Here is a 22,689-nt window from a genome sequence, read left to right on the forward strand (position 1 = left end):
AGTTTCCGTGGATATTCAAATGAAAAAAGATACAAACCAGTTTTGTAATCCCCGAGTGGCCAAAGATTTTAATATTCGTCTAAAATTGTCTGATTGCCGACGCTATACATGATTATTCAGTATGGCTGAGGACCGGTGAGGAACGAAAAAAAACTATTTAAAAAGTAAAAAAATCAACATGTTTAAAATGGACGTACGGACATTCTGGTAATGATTATAGAGTTGCTACGCTTTCTAAATCGTACCTAACTACTAAAGGAATCACCATGCAAAATTTGAAATCGATAGGACAATTCTAACATGTCTAAATTAACGAAAAAAAACTATTTAAAAAGTAAAAAAATCAACATATTTAAAATAGACGTACGGACATTTTGGTAATGATTATAGAGTTGCTACGCTTTCTAAATCGTACCTAACTACTAAAGGAATCGCCATGCAAAATTTAAAATCGATAGGACAATTCTAACATGCCTAAATTAACGAAAAAAACTAATTAAAATTTTTTTAAAAAAATCAACATGTTTAAAATGGACGTACGGACATTTTGGTAATGATTATAGAGTTGCTACGCTTTCTAAATCGTACCTAACTACTAAAGGAATCACCATGCAAAATTTGAAATCGATAGGACAATTCTAACATGTCTAAATTAACGAAAAAAGCTATCCGTTACGGACGTACGGACGGACGTACGGACGGACCGACCCTAATTATAGAAAAGCTTCGCTTTTAAAAACAAAGGCTTTTTAAATAAGATAATATAAATTTAGGGGTCATGTCAAGGAAATAAAGTTGCGGGTTTCATCGTATTTTCACAGTAGCTTTTGAAAGGTTATTTTAGGTCAGGTAAATGTTAATGATTGGCCCGAAGGGTTAGAGCACCCCGCAGGGGCTAGAAAAAGGGGAGAAGCTACTGTGATGAAACCCGCAACTTCGTTTCCTTCAAATGCCCCAAATTTTGTTATTTTTTTCAATAATTCTTGATTGTGAATTCCCAAATAAATCTGCCATATAAAGCATTGTATACGCAATATATGTAGGGATGACAGTAGTTCATATTATAATGGTTAGAATTAAATTGATGGGGCATGTAAATAACACTTTTTATAGTCACCTAAACCAAACTTCTAACCCAATCCAATCCAATTTTGCATAAAACATCAAACATCGAGAACTCGAAAATATTTCAAGTACTTAGAGAGCATATGGTTTAAATTGTGAGCGATTAGTTTTTTTTACACCTGTTCATCCCATCCTCCCCAGAATAAATTTTCATGAAACATTTAGACTAGGGTTAAAGAAAAAATTAAAAAGAATAATTAACACTATTAATTTTGACGTCAATAGTTGAAGTTAATGAACTTGCCATAATTTATAGAGGTAATGAAGCTTTCCTTCATTACTTTCTAAATTTTATAATCTTATTTTTGTTATTGAAAAATATTATTTTGATTTTTTTAGTTAAATATTTTCCTGAAGAAAGGATTAGTATATAAAAGTAGTTTATCAGGACTCCTTTTTATGAAGCTTCTTATTGGTCTTAGACAGGTTTTCATCTACTTTTGCAGTGAAACAGATTAAATGAGCATCAGATAAAGTAACAAGATGTCTGCCTGTCTATCTATGTGTCTGTCTGTAGCTTAAGATCTCGCCAACAGATGGACAGTAAAAAATTTGGTCCTAGGAATGTTTATAATAATTTCAAGGGAAGGCAACCTCCACCCTCCTGCCCTCATGTGCCTCTAGGGGCGTAGCCAATGGTTGTTACATAAATCCTTAAGATGAATAATTAATAATAATAATGATACACGTTTTGATGTTTAATTGACAATAGAATTATTAATTTCCACGTTCAATACAATTGTTTATCAGGAGTGTAGCTCGTCTTCAATTGGGATATAAAGTTATAGAATTTTTTTTTTAAATATCATTGTTTTCTTTATTGGTTTTAAATATTTTTCATTAAGATTAATGGTTTTAATTAGCAAATTGGATTTATCTAATGTTTTAACCTTATACTTATTGAACTTCTATGTAGTTAAAAAAGAGGATAAAATTAGGTTTTAAAATTAAAATTGGTGACTAAAGTTCATAATGAATAGGAAAGTCATTACACCAAATGACACTTAGCAAATTTCTTTAAAAAATAGATTGTATATATAGTTTGTACAAAAACATGGATGACAACATCCAAAAAAGCGAAGCTCTGAAACGGTAGAACAAACGGACATTAACACTAGTATAGTGTCAGAACTGAATAATCAGAAGAGTCAAAGCAAAATTGTGAGTTAATTTGTTGAAACTGCTTTAACACAGGATATAGTTTAAGGACATACTTACATTTTTAGGACTTGATTGTAGAGATGCTTCACTTATAACATTGTACTTTGTTGTCCTAGGAGTCAGAAATTCCAAAAATCAGAACAATCGGATAATTAGATCATATTAAAATTTGTTGTTAAAAAAGTAAAAAATTTTAGTGATAATTATAGAGTTTAAATCTTTCTAAATCGTACCTAATCGGTAGGACAATTCTAACATGCCTAAATTAATGAAAAAAGCTATCCGTCTTGGACGTACTGACAGACGGACCGAACCTAATTATAGAAAAGTTATTAAAAAAAATAGATCATTATTTTTTGAGCAGTCCTACTCTACAAGTTTCCAAATTGGTTGGTAAAATAATTGCACTCTTGGTGTATTCTATTTGTAATTAATAAAGGCTTTTTTTAATTAATAATTTTCCTCAGCCAAAATATTAATTTAATGCATCGTTGTGTAAACAGTTTTGTGCAGATATTAAAATAAAGAATAATAAGATTGCAACCAGTTTTGTAAGCCCCAAAATGTTTTGATTTTATAGTTTTATTCTATTATTCGAAGAAAATTGTTTGTAATGTTATGATATACATGATTTTTCAGTATGACTGAGAACCATTTCAAATTCAGGATATTAATTGGTTTTGAAGCAATTTGGAATAATAATTCTACTTTACACAATTGAATCAACCTTTCAAATATATTTAGATAACCACAAGGTGAATGATATCATTTCTTTTGTAAATATACTTTTTAATTATCCTTGATTTAATTTATGCAGTATTTGTGAAAAATAGACACATAAATTACCTAAGTAATTTTGAGAAAACAAGGATGATGACATCTTTAAAAGCAAAGCTCTAAAATCAGAGGGTAGGATGAACAAACATAAACACTTGAAGAGTGTCATAAAAAATATCAATTTATATTCCTAAATCTCTAAAACTTTTCTTATTGTTAAATGTTAGCTTTGTTAAGAATATATGGAACAATTTAGTCCTACAAAAAAGTTTTTCAAAAATTAATTTTTTACTCCAGGTTATGAAACTAACAAACTACCAAACCATGCATAGAATTATGTGAATATGTGTTAATCAATAATTAATCATATAAGTTTATAAATGCTTATGTTAATATAAACTTGTATAACTACTTGTTAATGTGACAAATAAGTGAATAAACCCAAAATTGAATTGAATAGAAAGATTATTAAGTATGATTGATATTGTTCTAATGGTTTTTAGAATATTAGACTCTGTCTTTGTTTATGTTTTACTACTTAATGTTTACTATCATACTATTAATGGTTTTTTTGACTCATTAAAGACAGTAGTAAATCAAATAAATTATGTTTACAAAAAATTGTTAGTTGGTAAGTTGTAATTATGAGGAAAGGTGTTGCTTGGAATTGCCTTATATTTCTTCTGTGTATTTCCTTCCAAAGCATTAAAGGGTAAGTCTAAGATGGCTTGAGCCATAACTTCTCAACTTTAAGATTTAAAAATTTTAAAGAAATTAAATTTTTACAATTATTTCAGAAATGAAGTATTTAAAAAGACAACCAACATTACAGCCGTAAAATTTAACAAGGAATAAGACAATTTTATAAATATAAAGATATTTCTCGTATTCATTAGAATCCGGTGGATAGGAACCGGTTCTCATCCATACGAAAAAACTATGTCTAGCATTGTATTATATCCAGCTTTCTGCGAATATAAAATATTCTATATCCGCGGAAAGGTGAGATGCGAGAAATAACTATTAATTTGCTATTTAAGGAAACCTTATTTATTCTTTTTTCTCTAATTATTTATTTCTTCACATAAGTTCAAGTATAATTTTTACACCATCTTTGCAAATTGCGCTAAAATTTACAATTAAGTAATATTTTTGACAATCTAAATAAGATGAATGAAATAGAAATTTAATTTCCTCAAAATAATAGATATTCGAAATTATTATAAAACAGCCGTTGAGCTGCTGTGATTCCCAATGTATATACTTCACAAAATATAGATAAGCTTTGCTTTTAAGTTACCAAACCTCAAACACTGTGTTAGGATATTTTGATGCCTTTCAAATAATGGGCAAAGATATACTAACTAAAATTAGATACTTAATCAGATTCATTCCATAATTAGGTTAGGTTAAACATAATATCATTTTCCCAACCTGGATATATTTTGGGATAGGGTAAACAGGACAACAAAATGATAAATAATTTAAGTAAGATTTTTACAAAATATTACTATATGTACAAAATTGAGGAAGCATAGCTACTCTACAAGTTGTTCTGTCCCATTACAATTTCACGGGTTACTAAACTGAAATTAGTCATTCTAAAAACTGTTTTATTGAAAATCATCAGTATGTGTACTCTAACAGAACAGCAAGAAGCATTTTACATTGTGGAAAACATTGCACTAATGAAGGCATTAAATGCAATGCCTTTCATTACAATACAACAGGTTCTTTAATTTGTTGATTTCCATGATCTAAATTCAGTAAAAGTAATATTTCTGTTCTAAAAGTTGTTTTATTTGCTTTTAAGACACTTGGCTGAAATTTGTTTACCCTCGGGTTTAAATTTTACCAATTAACATTTTTACAATCACTATAAAGTTATAGCGATATACCCATGAAGATTAGGTTTTTTCAATATTTTTAATGCTTTTTCAATGTATCTTTCAACGGTATTTCAGTGTTTTTTTTCATGTTTTCAAAAACATTTAAAAAAATTTCTATTAAGATAATGTTTGCAAGATTGGCAAGATTTTTATGCTAGAAACACCAGGTAATACTATTAATGAGTATAGTTTTATATGTCATATTTCATGTTTATTGCCATTAAATTACAAATTCTAAACTATAAAACAAATCAGACATTAGTTTCAGAAGAGGAAAAATTTAAGCTCTATGTCAAAGTCAGCAAATTGAAATACATCTGGATGAATTGCAAGTAAAAGATTTTTAAAAGATTTATAAAAACAAGGATGATAACATCTATAAGTAGCGAAGCACTTTGACAAATAGACTAAATGAATTATGGACAAATTAGTCAGTTGATAAATGTGCAATAATTCTTAGAAATCACGAAACCTTTCTGGCAAATTAATAAAAAATATTATCAATGTCTTTTATGAATGACCCACAGACTGGCGTACAAAAAAAATATACACATTATGCTCATTGATATACAATGAATCTTCACAGAAAATTTCACCCATCTATCTCCAATAGCAGCCGAGAAAATTGCATTTCACCTATAGCGTTACGGATAGAATGATGGACTGAGTGACGGACAGACAAAGAGTTGATTCGCTTCTAATAACCTAAACAGAAATTATTAAATGATTAGCTCCCATTTCTTCCATTAACTAGCACAAATATAGTCACTGTGTTTTGGGGAATTTAATTATTAGGTAAAACTAAAGATGAACAATTTATCAAAACTATGGCATGTTATTAATTCTATATAAAACTTCCCAATGATGAAAATAAGATATATATGATTAGGTATAATTCAAAATTAAATTTCTTGATTCAACTGTTTTGGAGTCTACATTAGTCAGTCCTCAAAATCAGTAAAGATTACAGAATATATTTTGCAAATAACATTTTGTTAGGTATAACTTTGAAAAATTCAGTTATAAAACCAATTTGCAAACACAGTAACTGCATTTTTTTGCTAGTTGTAAAATTGACATATACCTGATTAAATCTTATTAAAAGCGAAGCTTTTCTATAATTAGGGTCGGTCCGTCCGTCCGTCCGTCCGTCACAGAGAGATAGCTTTTTTTGTTAATATAGGCATGTTAGAATTGTCCTATCGATTTCAAACTTTGCATAGTGATTCCTTTAGTAGTTATGTACGATTTAGAAAGCGTAGCAACTCTATAATCATTAACAGAATGTCCGTACGTCCATTTTAAACATGTTGATTTTTTACTTTTTTAACAACAAATTTCTATGTGATCTAATCATCTGATTGATCTGATTTTTGGTATGTTGATTCCTGGGACAACAAAGTATAATGTTATAAGCGAAGCAACTCTATAATCAAGTCCTAAAAATGTAAGTATGTCCATAACATTAGCCTGTAGCAGTTTTTCAACAAATTTACTTACAATTTTACTCTTATACATTTATATTCTGATTATTCAGTATAAACTATAAAAGTATAAAAGTGTTAATGTCCGTTTGTCCTACCGTTTCAGTGATTCGCTTTTATGGATGTTGTCATCCTTGTTTTAAATAATATTTAATATTTCAGTGGACAAAACAGTTGCTGTGACAAGTAAGATTTTTAAAAAAGAAAATTAAGAAAATCCAAATTTATATTTAAAAAATATTTTTCAATGAAATACCATGTTGATTAAAGTTATTTATACAGATATAATATTTTCAGTAGTACTTAATCAATTAATATCCGATGGATTACACCGGTTCTCAGTCATACTGGAAAATTATGTCTAGCATCATATTATATCCACTTTTCTATGAATATAAAACTGTACAGTCATAAGATTAAATCTAGTTTATTAAGCCCGTGCCTTTGGCATTTTGGGGCCTAAAAAACTGGTTTTAATTTTATAATTGTACATTTTATATCCGCGGGAAGCTGTTTAAATTACGATGCAAGAAATAACTATTATTGTATTTTGTAATTAAAGACAATATGCTGGGAATGGTTGTGACGAGGGTGAAGGAGATTGTGACACTGATAATGATTGCTGGGGTCCTCTTGTCTGTGGAAATAATAATTGTCTCAAGTAAGTACAACTTTCATATGCTTCAACAACTTAGCTCTTTTCGTTAATTTATACATGATAAAATTGTCCAATCGATTTTAAACTTTGGATGTTGATTTTAATAACAGTTAGGTACGATTTAGAAAGCGAAGCAACTCTATAATTGTTACCAGATAATCCTTAAATCCATTTAAGACATGTTGATTTACAACAATTGTTTCTATGATATAGTTATCCTATTTATCGTTTTTTTAGATACTGATTCCTATAACAAAAAGGTGCAATGTTATATATGAAGCATATAATTATATAATTAAGTCCTAAAAATGTAATTATGTCTTGTATTTATGCAGTTTTGCAACAAATTTACTAACAATTTTGTTTGTAGATACCACTCAGAAGGTGGACACTGGGATGCTGAGGATGATTGTTGTGAAAGGAATTGCAGGTATGTAAACATAATCAAAATCATTTCATGTAAATCAATACATGCAATTGAAATGACCAAAGATAGACCAGTATACATTTTATCATTGGCCAATTGAAATGTAAAGTGGCCTATCATTGATCATTGTATTAAATGACGTAAATTTTTAGGGTGTCCTATATAGTAGTAGTTAGCGCACTACGCTGTGGTTGGAAAAATCCGAGTTCAAGTCCCCTCATAGATATTGCACTTGGATGACAAATGCTGTTACAAGTTGTCAAAATATAATCACGCAACCTTCCCTGTGATGTCCTTAGGTTGTAAGGAGGGAGATTTGTAGGAAGTTAGGATCCTACCTATCAAGTAACTGTAATCGTGCTTTTCCTTATCCATGCTCCTCATTCACACATGAGCGGGCTATTAATTAGGGTGGCTTAATATGGAACACCTGCCAAAACCCTAGGCCAGGGTGATATAATAATTGAGTAGCTTCAACGAGAATTGCGGGTCAGCTTGTAATGTAACATAAAATACACTCAGCTGTGCGCGAAGCTTACCAATCTAGGATTGGCTAAAGAATTCTCACTTCCAATCTCCTCGTACATCTGAATCCTAACTTCAGAGAATCAAGGCTACATTCATACGTCAATTTTTATTAGGCACTATAAGCTGCTTCCATATAAATTAAAGATTTAATTATAAGATTTGAAATTTGAAAAATATATCTCTAGACCTGATAACAAATGTCAAGAAGGAGGTGGCACCTGCAAATATGATGAAGATTGCTCTGTAAGTTTTTTTTTTAATCTAAAAAGATTGAATCTATCATTTTTGAAAATATTTTTCAGTCTTCAACCATGTGTGGCTTTGATGCTTGTACAAATTCAACTTTACTTCCATAGTGAGTTGATTATTTTATTTTTAATTAAGATAATATAATTTCATTTCAGTATTTCTTTGAATCTGCTGGACCGGTTAGAACCGGTTTTCAGCCATTATGAAAAATCATTCATAGTATTGTAGTAGAGACAGAAATTAAAATAAAATCATAAAATTAACACAATTTTTTTAGCACAGGCTATTATCAACTAATAAGTAAATCTTTTTAAAAGATGATATTAGATGTAATATTTAACTGTTAAGTTCCTCTTATCCAATGAACTACAGATATTTTGGCACCAATAGTTCTTGTTGTTACAGGCCTTGTAATAGCAGGTAACAAAACTGGATATTTCTTATTTAATACCTATATTTGTGACATTTTTACTACTCAGAAATTTACAAATTTTAACATGTGCAAAAGGACTTGCTTCATATTTTAAATACATGCTCATATAATTATCAATTTCTATATTACTGCATACTAGATATATGGATTTCTTACTATTTGGATCTTATATCAGATTTTCCTGTTTTCTGAGAAAGTGAAACTTGTAGCGGGCTAAAATAAAAATTCTCCCTTTCTACACCCTTTATTCCATTCCCTTCCCTCCTACTAGACGAACAAACTGACCAATGTCCCATATTAGCGGCATAATATGACGACAATTTTTGATATGTGCGTATAATTAAAATTTTTATATTATTAGATATAATCGATGCGGGCATAATGAAAAAGGATGTTTGTATGATGCAGACTGTAAAAGTGGTTATTACTGCAAGTAAGATTTTTATTTAAAATTATGAAAACTTCAAAAAATATATTTCAATTTTTTTGAAATTTCAGCCATCTCTCTTTCATCTCTGAGAAAAATCACGTTTCCTCCAGAACGTTTCAGACTAAAGAACATTTCGAATTTTAGAGAAGCTTCGCTACTAATAAAAAACTGTCTAGGTGGACAGACACGAAGAATTATTGTGAGGATGTGGATGAGTGTCAAACCTCCAGTGGTAAAGCTTACTGTGGGTAAGACCAGGGAGCAAGTCCCCAAAGTTTTATATAAATGTTTTCTTATTCATTGGCCCAACAGCTTTGGAGACTTTTGATGAATTTTGTTTGGTTGGATCGATAAGTTGAGTGCCCAAACGTTTTAACCACTAGTTGTAATCTACAGAAGGGGTGATTTTGTGTATCTTCATTGGGAATGTACATCAATTATTCAGCTAATATCTTATCTATTTAGATCCTTATTTCTATTTTTAAAAGCAAAGCTTTTCTATAATTAAGGTCAGTCCGTCTGCCAATGTTATCATCCTTGTTTCATATTGCTTAAAAAGAACAATATATAGATTTCATAATAGACTGATTGTAATAATAAAATGCATATTGAAGTAAATTGAAAGAAGGGGGAAGGGGGGCATCTTAACTTTGCTATCAACTAAAAATTTTAGACAAAATTCAGTGTGTACAAACACAATTGGAAGTTATGAATGCTCATGCCAGTCTGGATATCAGCGGTGGACAGCTAATTCAGGATGTTCGGACTATAATGAATGTATATACTGTAAGTATAAAAATTAAATTCAAAAATACTAGCGGCTATGCTCCTAGGGGCATTTGAGGAAAGGGTTGAATAGTCAACTTTATATATGTTTAAAAATTGGGGGGAGGTTGAGTTCTCCTGTGGGGATTTCTCTTTGGAGGGTGGGTATATCTTCCTCCAAAATAGTTAAAACCCTACCAGGACTATGAAAAGCCTAACTGTAAATGAAAAAAAACATATATTGTCACAAACGGACAAGCAAATATCCTTTCACTTTTTATATCAGGATACCCTTACCAAAGAAAAGCTACGAGACAATGTTTACAGAATGATTTTTTTAAACCGCCTCGATGCAGCCAGCAGAGGTGAATGGTAAATCTATTATGGTTAAAAATTTGAAGTTATAATTTTTCCTCTAGATTACAGTTATTGTGGATATTCACTAACATGTGTCAATTATGCAGGAGGTAAGAACATCATCTACAGTATGTCTTCAAAAGCGATTAATAACTGCTGGAATAGAACCGGTTCTAAGCTATACTGAAAAATCATGTATCATATCATATTATATCCAGTTTTCTACGAATTTGAAAATGTATAATCATAATTTTAAAACCAGTTTTGTTAGGCCGTGCCTATTGCATCTTAGGTTAACAAAACTGGTTTTAATCTTATAATTGTTCAGTTTTTGATTTGTGGAAATCTTAATTGGTTGGTTCACCGAGTTGAGTGTACAAACGTTTCAACCACTATTTGTTATCTACAGAATAAGTAGTTTTGTGTATCAACATTAGGGATGTCATAAATTTATGGGCTATTGTCGCATCCTTTTTCCCTGAAAAAATATGCAATTTTAGTCTCTTTTAAACTAGATTTAAAATCTCCAAATTATGATTTAACCCTTTACAGTCGGGCCCCTTGCCGCACCTTAATCGGTCGGGGGGGGGGGGGGGCGTTCAACGCCCCCCCTAATTATCTCAGTTCCTATTAGAGCTAGAGGGCTAAATTTTTTTGTGCAAGTCCCCTGTTTGATAATGAATTTCCGACCTGTTATAAGTCTAAGTCAATTTTCGTTTCCTTCACCCTTTTATTTAACAACCTTTGGTTTTTGGTCTTTTTTTAAATTAAAAATTTCAAACGGCTGTAATTTTCTTATTTTTGAAGCTAGAAGAAAAATTTTTTCCCAGAAAATGTTTATATTTATGTAAATTTTACATTAGAAATTTCAAAATATAAATTTCAGCGGCTGCAGCTGTACTTGGCAGCTGCCAGCCGCCGCAGTCGGTGGTCGGCGGGAAAACGGCGGCGGATCTTCATGAAATTTTAATACGTTATGTAGACATGTAAGAAAAGCTTAAGTTTAAAATTTGAAGTCTCTAAGTCAAAAATTGCGGCCACAGGAGCCTTTTAAAGATTTCTGGAGACCTGGAGGATCAGGACCTGTAGGATCATACCTGGAACCTGAAATTGACTTGAACACCTGTATTTCATATAAGGATGTACTACTAGAGGATTTTTTAGTCTTTTGGTATGATAAAATGCTTTGTTTAAGTCAAAAAAATATTTTTGTTCTTTACCTGGATGACCCTGCCAGGTTTGCTGGCATCCTGGGCCCGCCAGGATGGAGATTTTCAAAAAATTCCATCACTCAGTTATGTGTCATACCCATACTTAAAAAGTCAAGCAGTTTGGGCTCTTTATCTTTCACACACAGAAAATGAGATAGAAAAAACCGGATGGGGGGGCGTTCAACGCCCCCCCCCCCCGACCGTTAAGGGTTAATACCTATATTTGCGACAATTTTTACTACACAGAAACTTTCAATTTTCAACAATTTTAAGAGATTCCGGCTCTTGGGTGGGTCTGAACTGGTGACATACGAATACAGTATCCAAACTCTATGGTTGATCTATAAGGACTTCATAGGGGAAAACATAGGGTAAACAATATTTAGATTTTTATTTAGGATACCAATGTGTATGTCCACCAGGATATTACATTTCTGGATCAACCTGTTTAGACATCAACGAATGTGCTTATGATGGTAAGTTGCTTTAATTCTTGGTGGTTCATATTTCAAATTATATATATTAATTGTTATTTTTTTGTAGTTTTAGGCTATTTAACTGACCTCTCTTGCTTTCCACCTTGGGGACTAGTACCTCTTGTCTAATTTCAGTTGTTTTGGAGAGTTGTCCCACAGAAGAGAAACCAGGATGTTGGAATAGTGATGGATCATACAAATGTTATAGTAAGTTTGGCTTCAAAACTGATTAATATCCACTGGATAAGAACCGGTTCTCAGTCATAATGAATAATCATGTATAGCAATAAATTACAGAAAATTTTCAATGAATATTAAAATCATTAATAGTTTTGTTAACCCGAAGTTTTGATCTTGTAATTCTTCATTTTAATATCCGTGGAAAGCTGTCTATAAAATATTGCAAAAATAACTATTCTACTATTCTTAATTTAATCCTACTTCTTTGTAAGAAAAGTTAAATTTTATATTTGATTATATTTATATTTTTTAACTATATAAGTATCCAAAATCCATAAAACTGAAAAATAATTTATCATTTAAATTTGAATCCAAAAGAAATTTGGATCTAGTGCCGTTCACAGTGAAATTTTCCTAGTAACGATTATTTCCAAAAATCTAGGAACTTTAAAGGTGCTAAGGGCCAAGCGGTGGAACATACAATTCAAAAATTAAATTTTAACTGACACAATGTTAATTATCATTTTTTAATAATGCACAGTTATCTCGTAGTGCACATTAATGCATGAAAAAAGACGCATTTTACGCCTTTTTCTTCAGTGAATATTTCCCTGTGCTTCATTGGATCTTGGCTTTTTTTAGATTATCATAGGCCTTCTTATGCTGCTTTAAAAGGTGTGCGGATATGACATGTTCGTTCAGCCGTCTTGGCACATAGGAGCCTTTAAAGATCTTAGATTTTTGTAGATAATCGTTACTGGGAACATTTTACCGTGGGCTGCACTAGATCCATAAATTTATTTTGCAGATGAAGTGATCCTGCAATACATATGGAAGCCCTACAACAACCATCGCGATGGTTCTGTTGCAATTTGGAACTATGAGCTGAGGCAGTATCAAGGATTTTGTGATGCTGGATGGGGGAAGTAAGTAAATCATGTTCATCACTTACAATATTATTCACTAGCGGCTTTACCCTAAGCATCTAGGGGCTCTATATATTGAAGGAATATGAAAGGGCAGAAAAATAGCCTAAAACCATACCCGGACTTCCTTATATAAATAAAAAAGCCTAAAACTATGTCGGAACCTTTAAGAAGCCTCACTGTAAAGGAGAACTATATCGGTTCATCGGTTAGCAAGATTTTTTGCTACAGTCAAGAAAGCTTACTATTTTATATAATAGAATTTAATCCTTATAATAAAGTAATATGATATTTGTCTGTCTGTACCAAAGGATCTCGCTAACTGCTGAACTGTTATGATTCTTCTTTACAATGTTATTAATTTAATCCTTATAATAAAGTAATAAAATGTTTGTCTGTTTGTTGCAAAGGATCTCGCTAACCTTGAACTATTATTATTCTTCTTTACAGGGTAGCTTCTCATAGGTCCTGGGAAGGTTAATAATATTTTAGGGGTGGTTCTCACCACACTCCCAAAAAAATCGCCCCTAGGAAAAAATTCCCTTCCTTTACAGTGTTGCTTCTCATAGGTAATGCAAAGTTTTATAACAATTTTGGTAGAGAGACCAACACCCTCCTTAGAATAATAGACGTAGAAAAGAAATAAATAATTTAATAATTGTTATCACAGATTTAGCATCAGATATTTTTACAGTCATACTTTTAAAGATATTAAAATCACTGTTTATAAATTTGGTGCATATTTTTACCGGAAAAAGCAGGTGTATATTTATTATCAAAATGATCTAGATATTGGAAGCACAATCTTTGAATTTTAGGCAAACAGCAAATGTGATATGCAGAATGTTTGGCTATGTAAGTGGATACTTAAAAAGGTAATGACTTTTTTTGGCGTTTTTTCGAAAAGTACCTTATTGGGTCAGGTTATTTTTTGTCCTAGGTAGCCCTGGAGTGTTAGGGTTGGGCAAGGCATAGGAAAAAAACCTACCCTGATTTTAAATCTTTTTAAAATCTTTTAGTGAGATCCTTAGGTACAGACTAACAAACAATACTTTATTATAAGGATATATTTAGTTTTAATTACAAAATATACATTTTATATTAGTGGTCGGTATAACTATTATGGAGCAGTTAATGGTATAAACTTCTATGCCAGTCATGTGGATTGTGTAGGTAAACATTCTTAAAAGCGAATCTTTTCTATAATTAGTGTCTGTACTAGGGTTGGGCCGGATAACTTTTTTGCCGGATACCGTATATCCGGCTGATTTCAAATGCCGGATATCGGATATCCGGCTGATTTCAAATGCCGGATTTTAGGTATCCGGCCAAGTTACAGGACGTACGTCCGAACGTAACGGTTAGCACTTCTCGTTAAATTAAACATGTGTTAAATTGTACTATCGATTTTAAACCTGATTCCTGTAACAGTTTGGTACGATTTAGATACCGAAGCAACTCCTGTAATCGTTATCAGAAAGTCCGTACGTCCATTAAAAACATTCAAATTTTTATCTGTTTGACAACACCTCTTCGTGTGATATATTGAATCTTAGGACAACAAGGTACAATATTTTAAGCGAAGAATTTCTATAAGGAAATCCTTTTAACGTCTTTAGTTATGACACAGTGTTTGTCCGAGATTCGTACCTTATTACCTTCGTGACAATGAGCGTAGTCGCTAAGTGTTACGCAACCAGTCGCGGTTTATAAAAGGCCCTTACCTATAACATTTTCAAACACTTCTTTAATTGTAAATAATAGTTATTTCTCGCATCGTATTATAAACAGCTTTCCGCGGATATAGAATGTATTTACAATAATGAGATTAAAACTAGTTTTTTTAGCCCCGATGTGCCGAAGGCAACGGCTAAAAAAGCTGGTTTTAATTTTATGATTGTACATTTTTATATTCGTAGAAAGCTGGATATAATACGATGCTAGACATAGTTTTTCATATGGATGAGAACTGGTTCCTATCCACCGGATTCGAATGAATACGAGAAAATCATTTCTGCAATTTAGGAACAGAGACGTCTATATATGACTGTCCAATGACAAAACCTGCAGTCTCAACATGCGTTTCAATTTACAGTAGTAAGTTTTTATATCCACTATCATACCTCATTTCAACAAAGGATTGACTATCTACATATAAAAGTAATAGGATGTTTGTCTGTATATTTGTCTTTACCAAAGGATCTCTCTAACCACTGAACCGATATGGTTCTCGTTTACAATAGGTCCATGGAAGGTTTTTAACTATGTGGGTGGAGGGTACCACCACCCTCCCATGAAGAATAGCACTTTCAAAAGGTTGCAAAGCCTATACTCTTGTAATTTAAAATAGCACGTTTTTATTGTCTGAAGATAAAGATCTCAGAAATTGCTAGTCCCAAGCTTCGAGTTTCAATTTAAAAGATAACGAAAATCTTTTGTAAGAACTTGCAAGTAATAAAAGGGGGGGGGGTTAATGCAACCATCTCGTAATCAGTGAGCAAATGGCACTTAGAATTCGAATTTCGATGTGAACTTTTGCATGAGTAATCCTTGGTAGGTCTATTTTCCCTAAATTGAACAAAAAGTTGGAAAAGTAACGGCTGGCGGCTCAGCCGTTTAGCCGTTTAGCCGTTTTTTGCCTATTTTCAGGGTAAATCCATCATCAATTACGTAGGAATCAACTTTTAAAAACATATTTTTGGTTTAACTCATGTTAAATGATAGCAATAACCATTTTTAAATCTTCTAGTACCAACAGCTACCGTCTAGAACCGTTTGATAGCGTTTTGGAGGGGCTAAGAGCATTATGTGGAAATAGGTTTCGTGACTAATTTCCACTATATAGATACAAAAAATGGCAAAACGGCTGAGCCGCCAGCCGTTAGCCGTTACTTTTTCAACTTTTTGTTCGATTTAGGGGAAATAGACCTACCAAGGATTACTCATGCAAAATTTTAGATGGAAATTCGAATTCGAAGTGCCATTTGCTCACTGATTACGAGATGGTTGCATTAAACCCCCCCCCCCCCCTCTTTATATCAATTTTACAAGTCTGTCAATTTCTGAATTATTATTTATAATATGCGATTGGGCAGTTCTTAAGAAAAGCTTTTTAAAATTTCAAAAAGGAAATCTAATATTGTCAATCTAACATGAAGCAGCTTATAGTGCCTAATAAAAATGGCCAATGGCTAGTATACATTGTAATTGACCAATGGTAATATGTATACTGTCCTAGTATTGGTCATTTGTTTTGTATGACGTCACTATATGCTGATTCATTCAACTTTTATATTTACTTAAAACGACTAATTGCAAAACTTGTTTTTTCAGCTGCTGGTGTTTACTGTAACTATTACTAAAAAACATTTTACAAAAAGAGTTTGATGATTTAAAACTTATCTTTGTTATTTTCTGAAATAAATATTCTGTTTTTAAATCTTTCATCTCTAAATACCTTTACCCACAAAAGGACAAAACTGCTAATAGTTATTTCTCGCATCGTATTATAAACGGCTTTCCGCGGATATAGAATGTACACTTATAATATTAAAACCAGTATTTTTAGCCCCGAGGTGCCGAAGGCACGGACTAAAAAAACTGGTTTTAATCTTATGATTGTACATTTTTACATTCGTAGAAAGCTGGATGTAATACGATGCTAGACATAGGTTTTTCGTTTGGATTAGAACCGGTTCCTATCCACCGGATTCGAATGAATACGAGAAAAAGAGGTTAAACTTTAAACCTATCTATACTTTTCTAAATGCGAATAAGTAATCACTCACAAGTTAAAAGTTAATATTATGGTCCTTATTTCTTTTGTGATTTACAGAACCAGTGGCGTGCAGAGGATTTTGCCAGAGGGGTGCTATTCTTTTTTTATTTCAATCTTAATTTTTTTACCCTGACACTTCCCTTGGCTTTAATAGGGGGTTGTATCAGGGTGGTGTAGACTCTTTTTCTAGGGGGGTTTAGGACGGTGGACACCTTGGGAGTGTATCCAACCCCATGATTTTGTACACACGCCTCTGTACAGAACAAAAAATATAAATTGTTTTTCTCGTATTCATTTGAAACCGGTGGATTAGAACCGGTTCTCATCAATACGAAAAAATTATGTCTAGCATCGCATTATATCCAGTTTTCTACGAATATAAAAATGTACAATCATAAGATTAAGATTTAATCTTATAACTGTACACTTTATATCCGCAGAAATCTGTTTATAATACGATGCGAGAAATATTATTTTATTTAGAAATAAATCACGAAACCTTACAATTATAAAACTAAGGTATACAATATATTTCTCGGAGCCGGCTCCGAGAGCCAGTCGGCTCCGAAAATTTAAATTCATAATGTATTATAAGTAAACTTTACCTAATAAATTACATTATGATTTTAACACAAATAAAACATTATTTAAAATCAAACAAATATATAATATTAGAAATGACTATACACTAGCAAAATAATAATATTTGAACCTTATTTTTTTCATCAGCGATCTAAGCACTGTGTCTGTCTGTCTGATAAGCTGTATACCTTGCCAGGACCAATTAACAGTTTCATGTAAAATCTTGCTGGACACAAAAACACATAGGGAGGGGAAGGGTACTATTCAACTGTTCCCAAAGTTCTATAAAACTCAAAAACGTTGGTTACTTTTATTGAATTTTGATTCCAAAAACAAAATGTTCTAAATAATTAACGTTCAATTTTCTTACAAAAGGTAATTTTGTTTATTATGATTAGGGTTGTATTTCAATTTATCGTTCATTGTATCATCCCTTAAAGAATGTGAATGATTACAGGTTAAATCAGCTGCAATAAACATTTCGGCTAATTCATAAATAGTGAAAAACTTTCAAACAAGCAGCTAAGGGTCAACAGATTGAAGAAAATAATCAGAATAACACGACTTCAGCTGCCGAGCCCTGGATACTTTAATATATATAAAGAATTCTATTGTAATAAATCAATCAAAAAACACTTGTGATGGTGTAGACCATATGAAGAAGATATGCTCTTTTAGGGTATACAAACCCTTGCTAAAAATCTGACTGGGATCTTCCCTGAAAAATATAACCCAATAAGTCTTGTTAATTCATAAAAAAATATATCTTAAGGAGGGATGGGAGGATTTCATCACTAACCTTTTATTGGGAGTTACTAGGAATAACAAAATGATATCTATAAACTTTCACTAAAAGAATGGATATAGCATATAATTATACGTGCATATTATGAAAGTAAAGGGGATAGTTATATTAGCCAGCTACCAGTTTCACTAAAGTATATTGTAAGATGCAAGTAATAATAAAGACAGAATACAGACAACATGACAAACTTATTTATAAAAAAAATTAGTTTAGAAAATATATATTTAAACAAAGAATAATCTCTATTGTAATAAATTATTATATTTTACAAAATACACTTGTTTAAAAACAAGAATAAAAAGTAGTGTAGCATTATTTAGTTTATGTATATTGTACATACTTTATTATTTAAAAAAAGATCATATCAGTAGGAATGAATGTAGAATATACAATATACATAGATATTATGACAGGGGAAAAATTGTCGCTAATTCAGCTTGCTAACATGGAAATCTTTCATTGGTCAGTTCGTTCATCCAGCTGAAGGAAATAGTTATTTTAGCCTGCTGCGAATTTCACTTTCGTGGCTTTTTCTTTTGAAAGAGGCCAGGAAAATAGCCTGAAGTCAGCCAATCACTACAGAGAATTTCAGGATGCCAGCAAATCTGGGAGGGTCATCCAGGTAAAGAGTAAACATAAATTATTAACTTCACCAACGCATTTAAGATATTCAAATTCAAAACACACTAAGACATCATATAATTGTTCAAAACTGTATGATTGTCTGTATGTTTGTCTAAGCCATAGGTATGATCCTCCAGGTCCTGATCCTCTAGGTCTCCAGCAAACTCTTATATTATTGTCTAATTCGTCACAAAAAAAAAGACAGATGTAAATGATAAAAACGCGTATTTAAAAAATTAATCTTTTTCCTGTCAGATAAGATCAGTTTACTATGATATTAAATCTATCATATTTATTATCAGTAGCAAAGCTACTCTATAGTGTTCTCTTCTGTGTGTCTGTCATTATGTAATGTCAGAGGCTTTAGATTTTTATTGCTATTCAAATTAAGGATAAGAGATATTTGTTTTATAGGTACGCTTTGCTTTTAAAACTATGAGAGTCTTAGTCTACAGAATGCCCAACTATGATCTCTCTCTTACTTTTTAAAATTTCTTTCTGTTTTTTACCAGCTTAAACCAAAAACGAAATAAATTCGAAAAAATCACAAAACCTATACTTGACTTTCAGTTGTCGTAGTTGGGGGGGGGGGGGGGGCCGGGGGGGCACATAGTAAAATTGTCGACCTATTTTTCTACGCTACTATTAAACGTAAAACGTCCTTGTTATTTTAAACAAGTGGTAATCTAGAACAGAAGCAGATTAATATCATAATTTATTTGGGATTTAAATCTATTTTTGAAATATGCGCAGCAATAACAAGCAGAAGAGAAAACTATAATTATTCTTAATAGTATTCTGCTAAAAAAATCTAGATAATACGTGGTTATTATGACAGGGGAAAATCGTCGTCAATTTAGGTTTCTTTGCTAACATGGATATCACATATTGGTCAGTTCATTCATTTGGTAAGAGGGAAGAGGATGGTGTTAAAATGTAGACGGGAAGATCGTTATTTTAGCCAGCTACAAGTTTTACTTTATTGTTGTAAATGATAATCTGGTGTAGGGTCCAAGTAATAATAAATCTATAATTCTGCTTTTTAAATCTGAAGGATCGCTACATCTCTTAAATTTTAGCATTGTGACTAGTTGAGCTATTTTTTGTGTTTTCATCCTTGCCTTCAATGAGTACCCAAAATTATTAACTTTTTATTCGTGGATCTTAAGGGAAAAGACAATAGACGATAAATTGATTTACATCCCCAATGATAATAAACAATGATAATAAACTGAATTTTAGGTTTAACAATGCTATAGTTTGAATCTACCAATCAAGGTTTAGTAAAGTACCCAAAGTTTTTAAGCCAACGAATGAGAGAAGGTGTTTGAAAAAACTCTGGGTACAAGAACAATTAACAGCCAAATGTCCCCTCCCTCCCCACCCTGATATTTATCAAAAAAGTAAAGTAATAGTTATTTCTCGCATCGTATTATAAACGACTTTCGGCACCTCGGGGCTAAAAAAACTAGTTTTAATCTTATAATTGTACATTTTTATATTCGTAGAAAGCTGGATATAATACGATGCTAGACATAGTTTTTTCGTATGGATGAGAACCGGTTTCTATCCTCCGGATTCGAATGAATACGAGAAATTTTATTATTTCAAAATCTAAGGATGATTTATCTTATTCTTAAGCATACAAAATACACTAATCCAATTTTATTTTATCTTTATCCCTACTCTCGAAAAATGTCCAACCTGTATCCAAAATATTTTGTTATCATTTATCTTTTCATATTTGTCATCTAATTGGGTAAAAGGTGCCACGTGGGTTTATAGAAGAAGCTTCAATCAATAATCTAATTTTACATTTCTGTGAAATTTTTTAGTATTGAATAGTTCATATCTTTTCTTAATTAATAGCTTCACCTCATCTCTCTCTCTGTATATCAAATTATTTCACTAACCATTGGATCGATGTGGTTTTCCTTTACAGTGAAGTTTCTTAAAGTTCCTGTAGAGGTTTTTTACTATTTGAGGGATGGTGACTCAATCCTACCAAGAGAAGCGCCCTTTGAAACCCCTCCCCTTATTTTTTTGTTGCCTTAGAGACCTCTAGGCGCTAGTGTTTTATAATAGGAGTAACAAGACTTTAATTGTCAAATATTTTGTTTTCCAAAATACTTGCTCTGCTTCCACCACGTGGGTTTACAGTTTTTCTTCTTCTGTTCATTCAACTCTATGATTCAATATCTTACCAATACACGGTGTTACTATTAAATTTTTAGAATGTACACAGTAATATTAAGTCCGCTATATCTCAATGGATAAAATATAAATATGTATAGGTAATTATAATGGAATCAAATTGATGTAAAATTGTGATATAGCATTCCGCTGATAAAAAATGTACAATTATAAGATTAAAACCATTTTTATATTCGTGGAAAACTGGATATAATATGATGCTAAACATAATGTTTTAGTATGACTAAGAACCGGTTCTAATACACCGGATATTAATCGGTTTCGAGTGAGTATAGGGCAAAATTTTCCTACATTGAAATCATTGTAGGGAAAAAAATTTGACATTACTAGTTTATACAAACCAATCAAGAATTAATAATTTCTGAAAGTTAATTTAGGCCAACAAATGAGAGAAGATGTTTATAAACTGTTATTTTATCAATAGTAAAATTTAGGCGTTGCTACAAAAGACCAACTCTAAAAAAGACCAACTAGGCGTTACTACAAAAGACCAACACCTACAAAAGACCAACTAGGCGTTACTACCAAAGACCAACATCTACAAAAGACCAACTCTCCAAAAGACCAACTCTACAAAAAAAACAACACCTACAAAAGACCAACATTAAAAAAACAGTCCAATGTCCCCTCCTTCCTCGAAGCTAGATAAAGTTGTCTGTGAAAATATCTCGTGTTGTGTCCTAGTTAGAACAACGACAACGTGGTATAGGAACGACTTTCACCTACCAACTTAGTATATAGATAGTTAGCTCAGAGTGAAATATTTCCAGGGACGGAGGAGATATTAGACTGTAAATTACACTGGTACCCAAAGTATTATAATCACATTATCGTATTCGTTGTTTAGTATACTTTAATTTTCCATTGTCTTATCCCTTTAGATCCCTGCATATTTTCTCAGTTTGTTAGCAATGATGGGTGAACTGAAATTAGTTTCCGAATGTGAACACATTTTCCTAGGTGTTTCCCAATCCTATCTCAATATTTGCTACTAGCTAAAAAACCTTCAAACTTCCAAAAAAAAAATCAAAATTTGAAAAATTAAAACTTTGAATGTATAATGTATAAATCGTTAATACATTCAAGTTTTGATTTTTTTTTGAAGTTTGAAGTTTTTTTAGCTAGCAGCAAATATTGAGATAGGATTGGGAAACACCTAGGAAAATGTGTTCACATTCGGAAACTAATTTCAGTTCACCCAATGATGATATTTTCAGGGATATAAAGAGATAAGATAATGGAAGATAAATTAGTGTACTCCCAGTGATGATAAACAAAGTGACCCCTTTCTGTAGATTAAAATTGGTTATAAGTTTGAACACTAGTTGTCTGGAACCAACCAATCACACTTTAATAAAAGTACCCAAAGTTTTAAGATAGCACAAGAGATAATATAAAAAAAATTGGGTACCAGTGTAATTTACATTCCAATATTCCCTTCCTCCCTGGATATTAGTAAGCGCCACGTTTCATAGTCGAGGGCATGGTACATGATGGCGCAACGATACATTCAACCCAACAGTATTAGACCATGTATCTTAGACTAATCAGAGATGGGTTCTCAAAAAAGAACGCCGCGTTTTTTTCGACATTTTTTATACATTGATTGA

At 31.7% G+C, this 22,689-nt stretch overlaps 1 protein-coding gene across 1 annotated transcript in view; it reads left to right on the forward strand.

Annotated features, from left to right (window-relative positions):
- The first annotated feature begins 121 nt into the window (after positions 1-121).
- Positions 122-22,689, forward strand: part of LOC145331153 (uncharacterized) — a 31,365-nt gene continuing 8,797 nt past the window's right edge. Inside the window, exons 1-15 of the mRNA XM_080175779.1 lie at positions 122-135; positions 6,999-7,097; positions 7,465-7,524; positions 8,235-8,292; positions 8,352-8,404; positions 8,647-8,718; positions 9,338-9,409; positions 9,835-9,947; positions 10,346-10,393; positions 11,893-11,970; positions 12,106-12,177; positions 12,959-13,076; positions 13,895-13,951; positions 14,182-14,249; positions 15,102-15,173. Coding sequence (XP_080031905.1) covers positions 122-135; positions 6,999-7,097; positions 7,465-7,524; positions 8,235-8,292; positions 8,352-8,404; positions 8,647-8,718; positions 9,338-9,409; positions 9,835-9,947; positions 10,346-10,393; positions 11,893-11,970; positions 12,106-12,177; positions 12,959-13,076; positions 13,895-13,951; positions 14,182-14,249; positions 15,102-15,173 — 1,054 coding nt within the window. The remainder of the gene's footprint in view (positions 136-6,998; positions 7,098-7,464; positions 7,525-8,234; positions 8,293-8,351; positions 8,405-8,646; positions 8,719-9,337; positions 9,410-9,834; positions 9,948-10,345; positions 10,394-11,892; positions 11,971-12,105; positions 12,178-12,958; positions 13,077-13,894; positions 13,952-14,181; positions 14,250-15,101; positions 15,174-22,689) is intronic.

Source organism: Acartia tonsa, chromosome 11 (genome assembly GCF_053477335.1).
Source record: "Acartia tonsa isolate MP-2025a chromosome 11, ASM5347733v1, whole genome shotgun sequence".
NCBI lineage: Eukaryota > Metazoa > Arthropoda > Copepoda > Calanoida > Acartiidae > Acartia > Acartia tonsa.